An 8,309-nucleotide genomic window follows, 5' to 3' on the forward strand; every position below is an offset into this window, starting at 1 on the left:
CCGCAGCAGCTGAGCACGGCCGCGGAGCAAGGGGTGCGCCGGCTGCGCGAGCGCCAGGAGCTCGAGCAGCAGCTCGTCAACCTGAACCGCGTGCTGCAGCCTGATTCGGCCGCGCAGCGCCACCTTGAGCTCTTCCCCACCTCCAACAACACGCTCAACTCGGGCAAGCAGGCGCAGTCGTCGGTCGAGGCGTCGCTCGACCTGCTCAACGAGTGAGTGCCGCTCGCAGATTAGGGTCGTTAGGGCCGATTAGGGTTGAAAGCCCTGAAAAGTTCCCGGAAAATTTCCTGAAATTTTCCGGCTATGAATAAATTTTTTTTACAGACTTAGAAAGTTTTCTGTTATTTCTCGGAAATTTTCAGGAATTTTCCGAAAATTTTCTGGAAAATTTTGAAAATTTTCAACCCTTGCCTAGTAGAGAGGGGTGCACTTTACTATGAATTCAAGCGTACGCCATATTTTTTAAATTGAAACTTTCTTGTCTTTTTTCCTAATTTTATTTTAGAGGATGTGAGGTGATCCATTGGTTCTTATTGTTGTTGTTTTTTCACGACCGTCTAAAACGTTCTGCACATACCGCCAGGTTCCAGCTGAGCGCCGACCAGGGCACCTTCGCGCTGCCGCGCTTCTCTGTGCTCAACACGGTCATCGCGGACCTGTGCCCGCGGCGGCTGCCGTGCCGCGTCGGCAAGTACCGCACCCCGGACGCGACCTGCAACAACGTCGTCAACTCGCGATGGGGCTCGCAGGGCGCGGCGCTGCAGCGCCTGCTGCCGCCCAAGTACGGCGACGGCGTCAACTCCCCGCGCGCCATGCTCAACGGCGCCCCGCTGCCCAGGTCATTTGAAAATAAAAATAAAAATTCCTTTTTTCTAGATTTTTTCTAGATTTTTTTTTGATTTGTTTTCTAGATTTGTTTTCAATATTTTTTTTTCTAGCTTTTTTTAAGATTTTTTTCTAGATTTTTCTTTCTAGATGTTTTTCTAGATTCTTTTCCTAGATTTTTATTCGTTTGTTTAGTGCGCGGCTGGTGAGCAACCGGCTGGCCCAGGAGTCGGACCGGCCCTCGGACAACGTGACTCTGCTGCTGATGCAGTGGGGCCAGTTCCTGGACCACGACCTCACGCACACGCCCATCTCGCGGGGCCAGAACGGCGTCGGCATCTCGTGCTGCCAGGACGGCCAGGTGTCGGACCCGCGCGTCTCGCACCCGGACTGCTTCCCGATCCCCGTGCCCCGCGACGACCGCTTCCTCGCGCCGTTCGGCGAGCGCTGCATGGAGTTCGTGCGCTCGCTGCCCGCCCCGCGGCCCGAGTGCAACTTCGGCCCCCGCGAGCAGATGAACCAGATCACGGGCTTCCTAGACGGCTCCAACGTGTACGGCTCGGACGCCAACAAGCTGCGCCAGCTGCGCCTCTTCAACGGCGGCCGGCTGCGCGAGCAGAACGTCCGCGGCCGCTCCATGCTGCCGGCCAACCCCACCGAGTGCCAGGACACGAGCGGCGCCGCGTGCTTCGTGTCGGGCGACGGACGAGTCAACGAGCAACCCGACCTGGCGCTCATGCACACCGTCTGGCTGCGAGAGCACAACCGGGTGGCCTCCGCACTGCAGGTAAGGGTGAAGTAGAGACCAGCTGGCAGAGACTGTCTCGAGGACGGCCCGACCTGGCGCTCATGCACATCGCCCGGCTGCGCGAGCACAACCGGCGCGAGACCCTCTCTGGTGAAGACCCTTTGGTAGAGACCAGCTCCTGGAGACCCTCTGGTAGAGACCCAGGTGTTCTTGAAGCTTTTTGTGAAAAAAAAACTATGAAAGACAATCTCTAGTAGATACTCTCTAGTAGAGAAGTGGGAACTTTCTTGGTAGAGACAGTCTTAGACACTGTCCGAACTTGCGCTCATGCAGACACCGTCTGGCTGCGCGAGCACACCGGGTGGCCCTGGCTTTGGACGTAAGAAGCGTAAGGTAGATACCATCTGGTAGAGACTCTCTGGTAGAGACCCAGGTGTTCTTGAAGCTTTTTGTTAAAAAAAAAAAAACTATTGAAGAGAATATCTGGTGGATACTCTCTAATAGAGAAAATATGGTGGGAACTTTCTTGTTAACGACAGTCTTAGGGACTGTCCGAACTTGCGCTCATGCACATACCGTCTGGCTGCGCGAGCACAACCGGGTGGCCCCGGCTTTGGACGTAGGAAGAGTTAGGTAGACGCACCATCTGGTAGAGACTCTCTGGTAGAGACCCTCTAGTAGAGGCCCTCTGGTAGAAACAGTCTTGAGAAGTGGCCTGGCCGTCATGAACAGCACAACTAGCTGTGCGAGCACAACGTCCTGACCCTCACGCTGGAGGTACGCGCACATACTACAAACAAACCAAGTGAAGGAGGAAAATTAACCAACTTGCGAATGAGGAAGAACTTTTTTTTTTGTTATTGTTTTTTTCTGTGGGTTTACCACCCTGACCTGACGTGCAGTGTCACGGACAGCTCCGGTTGGCACTGCTGTTGCATTAGAGCCGCGCAAAGTTCCCATAGCCGAGCAGGGAAGGCGCAGGCAGTCGCGGTCATTTATTAAATTGCTCTCTACTCGCGCAGCAGTCCCAGGACGCGAGAAGGAGAATATTTCCAGACACACACACGACTTTTCATTTCGGCGAAGAATAAATATAACTCTGTTTTACATGAAGTCCAGCCGAGCGTGGCGAGTCAGCTCCCATCAGACCGACCGACCGACCGGGGGGCGATTGCACGGTGCGCGGTGTGTTGCCCACCCTGACGGGGTCCTTTTTGTCGCGTTGCAGGCGCTGCGCCCGGAGTGGACGGACGAGGAGCTGTTCCAGGAGGCGCGCCGCATCGTGGTGGCCGAGATGCAGCACATCACCTACAACGAGTTCCTGCCCATCGTCCTGGGCAAGCCGTACATGGACCGTGCCGAGATGTCGCCCAAGGACTCGGGCTACACCGCCCTCTACGACCGCGAGCTCAACCCGGGCATCACCAACGCCTTCGCCACCGCCGCCTTCCGCTTCGGACACACGCTGCTCGTCAGCAACCTGCAGTACGATGATGATTATGATGACTCGTATAACACACACAAAAACACAGTTTAAAACTCGTACTTTTATTTGATAGCAACTGTATCGCTTTGTCGTTTTGTCCGCAGAGGCGTGGGCCGCTTCGGTAACGTGCGGAAGAACTTCGCGCTCAGCAAGTCGGCCTTCAAGCCCTTCATGCTGTACGAGGAGGAGGGCCTGGACGACATGCTGCGCGGCCTCACCACGCAGAGCTCGCAGAAGTTCGATCGCTTCTTCACCAAGGAGGTGAGCCTCCGGGCCGTTCCGAACCGTTCCGGACACACCCCACGCCGGCGGGGACTCCATGCCGCTCGGCGCGCGGGGTAGCTGCACTCACTCAAAGCGCACTCCGATTTTTCTGTTTTCTCTTGACTTTATCCAAACTTTGCCGATTTTCACTAATGCTACCGAGTTTTTAAAATCGATTTGTCCTTGTTTTTTTCTAATTTTTTCCTATTCTTTTTTGGAGGGTTTATTGTATACCTGATATTTCTTTTAGTGAAGTACCTCGAGGGTAGCTCCACCACCACCATGATGACCGACCACCACCACCACCACCTCTCTGTTGCAGATCACCAACCACCTCTTCCAGAACGACCTGCCGTTCGGGCTGGACCTGGTGGCGCTCAACCTGCAGCGCGGCCGGGACCACGGCCTCCCCGGCTACCCCGAGTGGCGGCAGGTGTGCGGCCTGCGGCGCCCGCGCTCCTGGGAGGACCTGCAGGGCATCATGGACCCCGACGTGAGTGACAACCACTTGGTGCCTCTCTCGACCAATGTTTTTAATTTTGGGCCCAAAACTACCCCATTTGACCAAGTTGATAATCTTGACCAAAGTTGATGATTTTGACCATAGTTTGTTTTTGACAAACGTTGATCAACATCGATGTTTTTGACGAAAGTTGATGTTATTGAGCATAAGAGTGACTGAACCGAGACTCTGCTTGCAGGCCATCTCCGTGCTGCAGTCGCTGTACCCGAGCGTGGAGGAGGTGGACCTGTTCGCGGCGGGCGTGTCCGAACGGCCCGCGCCCGGCGCCCTCCTCGGCCCCACCTTCACGTGCATCGTCGGCGACCAGTTCGGCCGGCTGCGCCGCGGCGACCGCTTCTTCTACGAGGAGGGCAACCAGCCGTCCTCCTTCAAGCCCGAGCAGCTGCAGCAGATCCGCCGGACCAGCCTGGCGCGCGTCCTGTGCGACAACTCGGACAACATCGCCCTCATGCAGCCCCTTGCCTTCTTCCACGCCTCCTTCGTGTGAGTAGCTACTTTCAAATTGTTAATGTAAACCATGTTAAAATTTACTACATGTTAAAAAATTAGAACAGTTCCAAAAATGTAACGATTAAGATGTTAAATACTTAAAATAAAAATCAATTTCCTCTTTTTGTAAAATAATTACAGAAACCAGCGTGTGGCCTGCAATAGCGACGCCATCCCACGTCTCGACATCCGCGCCTGGAAGAACGAGCGGCCGAGCAACTTCTGAGACTCCCTTCAACTCGGACTCCCGACCTTTGCGTCGACCAGGACTGCCAGGCCGTCGCCCCTGCTCCGTCTTGCGGGTGGAGGACTGTCCCCGTGATAGAAATATGATTGCGAAATGCCAGTTATGCAATCTGTGAATCGGCACACTTTGTGCATTCCTGAACAGTTTCACAAGTGATATTTTGTGAGCTTCAAGAAGTCTTAAGTAGTTTAAACATTTGACTGAGGAAGATATTTAATATTTCAAGTTGTTATTGTCTGGGGGAAGGTTATTCCCTCATTGACGAGAGTGACCAGACACGGGCATATTTTTCATTGCTCTCTGAAAATATTGCATGTTTTCTATAGTCTGATTAAAGTAACCCACCGTTATGACTTTTATGTCATTTTCAATGAAATGAACTACTACTACTCAGCATATGGCTAGCAGCCTACAACAGACAGCGAAAACAATTAAACAGAAAAAAGAAATAATCTTCTTGTACTCTCGGCTCTCTGTTGTGCGATTATTTACTCCCCAACACGACCGGCCCTTTTGTTTCTGATCCCCCGAACACGATTTATTTAATATTTCAGGAAACGTCCGAACACTATTGTCCAAAACGAACCAATTTTTCACGATTTAACATTAACAATTTTCTTAAATTCTTCTTTTTATTTTCTGATACTGTAAAAGGTAGTAAAAAGGGGTGAATATGGACAAATTCTGTAGAGCTGCAAGTAGCAAAAGGTTTTAACAGTGAACAGGCGGGCGAGAGGAGGAACAGGGGGGCAGTGAGAAAACAATCTTGGGTCTGGTCCCACGCGGCGTGGCGGCGCACTGCTGCGGCGTGTCAATTCACTTGCTTCTGGCCCCTCGGGGACGTGGGCGCGCGGTGTGCGGCATCCCCTCCTGCCCCTCCTCCCCCGGGGGACCGGCCGGGGTGCAAGTGTGAGGGGCGGGGCGGGGCGGTGTAGCAGGGGGGAGGGCAAAGAGTGAGGATGAAAATATTAGCCATCGACTGCTGCTTGCCTGTTGTGCGGGACCGCGCACAGCAGTAGCAGCGTGCCACTGCCGCCGCCGCGGCGACCCGTCACATTCCCACATTAAGCATTTAGCGCTCGCCAGCCCTTCCCTTCCCTCTCTCCCCTGCCCTACCCCCTGCCCTGCTCTCTCCTCCCCTTCCCCTCCCCCTCTCCTCCCCTTCCCCTCCCCAAACTCGGGGAATAAACAAAAGTCGTACGGACAAGTGCAATACACTCTCGGTCAAGCGAAACAGATAGTAGTAGTTAAACGGCAAGCAGTGACCAACTAACTATACTGAAACACATTATAATATAAATATTATCCTACTTTAGGAAGACTAGATAATAAAACAGCTTCCAGCTTCAACATTGTAGAAACCTTATGATCCTCATCAACTGGGACGATAACAATCATCATCCATATCGGAACGAGGAGGCGGCGTAAGCGTCGTAAAGCGATCCCGTTTTCAGCGCCGACGACTTCCGTTTCCGCTTCCTCCTCCCCCCTCCCCGACCAGACTGTTATTATCGACTCTACGCCCTCCTCTTTTTGTTCTCCTCGTGTGCGCACCTCTCTCTCGCTCTCGCTCTCTCTCTCGCTCTTGGGAGCCGCCCCGCGCGTTCCTCGCAGCTAATCAGCTGAGTGCACATTACCGCCACAGTATCCGCCCCCTCCCTCCCTACCCGCCCTCCATCCCCTGCGACTAAGAACAACAACAACACCACTCCACGACAACGAGAGAGAGAGAGAGAGAGAGAGAGAGAGAGAGAGAGAGAGAGAAAGAGAGACAGAGAGAGAGAGCGGGAGAGGAGGGAGGGAGGGTGCGAGACAGAGACGAGCCCGACACGTCCAATAAAATAATCATCCATGTAGAGCACGGTGAATAAACCAACCCAAAGCGGTTGTGATTCCGCGCGCCCGTACCTAGGCCGAGTGCGAGAGAGAGAGAGGGAGAGAGTGGTAGAGAGACAGAGAGCGGGAGAAAGAGGTTGTTGCAGAGGAGTAGGCTACATTTTACATTCATGTGCCGAGGTTAAATGTTACGCACAACCGCGGCTGTCGCATGATTCAGTTAGTGTTCCCAATTTTCCTTTCCATACCTTCATCTTGGGAAAATGTACATAATAGGTACATTTTTAAAATATATATAAATAAAATGAAAAAACGCATCGCGCTCTTGTAACTAGTAAGTAGTAATTTGGAGGCCTTTGCATTTGTTTTCCAATGTGAAACTTAATCGTGGGTTTTCGGTAAAATTTTCCATGAGGTGTGCCGTTAGAACTACAATAAATGGAATTGTAAATTTCTATTTCGTTTCGACTTTGGTAATTGTTGGGCTGCCGCAAATTTACGACTTAATTTGTACATACAAAATACACCAAATTGTAAAATTACGTGGATATATTTCCAAGTGAGGCGCGAGGGGAGCCGTGGTGAGTAATACCGCTGCTGGCAGGGCAGGGCGGCGCGGCGCGTCGGGGAGGTGCCGCCGTGCGGGTAGGCCACCCTCCCGCGCGAGTGTCGGCGCGCTGCCTACCGGCCCGGCGCGCTCCGCCCGGGGACTTAGACGCGCTGCGGCCGGACTCCAGCAGGGCGCTGACGGCACAAGGGCGGCGACGACGGGGGGTTACATCCTGGCGCGGGTGTTTGCCTGGCGAGGAAGGCGTCGTCGTCCCCAGGACGGGAGACATCCTTCCTCGACACAAGTCGTGAACCAGGACCGTCGCGACGTCATCCGGGCCACCGACGACGACAAACTCCGACGCGACGCACCACGACCTTTTCGCGAACATCCCGATCTGCGCCTTTTTATTATTTGACTTTATCGGGACGGTGAATGATCAGGAGGGCACACGCACACACACACAATACCACGCGCGCCGCACACGGCAGGCTGCAGTCGCAGCCACCCTCCCCGCCACCCCCCGCAGCGCGCGGCCAATGGGGAGCGCGCCAGGACCGGGCCGCGCTGTGATTGGCTGAGCTCTGAGGCCACCCTCCCCCCTCCTCCACCACCTCCTCCACGACCACCACCACCACCACCGCCGCGACACGGCAGGGAGCAAAAGCCTTTTTCTTGTGCCGGCAGAGGAAAAATCGGACGACAGTGCGAGCGGGCCGAGGGATGTGAGAGAGAGACGAAAAGAGACGGTCGGGGAGGGGGCGAGGGGGGGCACAGGGGCCCTGGTGAGTGCAAAGAGAGCCAGAAAGGGGGAGAGAGAAAGAAAGAGAGAGAGAGGGAGGGGGGGGGGGGTTGGGGGTGAATCGCACTCTTCTGCCGGGACACGTACGCGCACGGGACGGGAAGTCTGTTTTGTTTGCCTTTGCTGGACAAGTCAGTCTCTCTCTCTCTCTCTCTCTCTCTTTCTCTCTCTTGCTCTTGCTCTCTCCCTCTCTCTTTCTCTCTCTTGCTCTTGCTCTCTCTCTCTCTTTCTCTCTCCTCCTTGCCCTTTTTGGGGCCTCTATCCTGCTGGTCCTGAAAAAAATAAATGGCAAAGGGCATGAGATAAGGTGCACTTTATTGGCCATGTTCAAGTGAATACCTGATTAACTTGGTCCAACTTAAGGTGTTGTTATTCACTCCGTGAAAATATGTGGGCATGCAAAACAAATTTGCGTTTTTTGTCATTTTACGGATTTTATGAAATCCGTATGCTGGAGCTGGAGGTACGCTGGTGAAAGGTAAGGCAGGAGGCAGGTGTTGCCTCGTGCTCGAGCCAGCCGTCTGTGGTGCGCCGCGGAC

At 53.9% G+C, this 8,309-nt stretch overlaps 1 protein-coding gene across 1 annotated transcript; it reads left to right on the forward strand.

Moving 5' to 3' along the window:
* LOC113211885 (peroxidase-like) lies at positions 1–5,034 on the forward strand (the record flags this gene model as incomplete). The annotated part of the gene is given in 8 exon segments (XM_052276734.1): positions 1–212; positions 584–838; positions 1,021–1,612; positions 2,802–3,058; positions 3,164–3,320; positions 3,646–3,816; positions 4,025–4,329; positions 4,477–5,034. Coding segments are annotated over 8 exon segments (2,034 nt in total), but the record flags the coding sequence as incomplete, so codon positions are not given.
* Between the last annotated feature and the right edge of the window lie 3,275 nt (positions 5,035–8,309).

The sequence above is a fragment of the Frankliniella occidentalis genome, unplaced genomic scaffold (assembly GCF_000697945.3).
Source record: "Frankliniella occidentalis isolate FOCC.00 unplaced genomic scaffold, Focc_3.1 Scaffold9, whole genome shotgun sequence".
Lineage (NCBI taxonomy): Eukaryota > Metazoa > Arthropoda > Insecta > Thysanoptera > Thripidae > Frankliniella > Frankliniella occidentalis.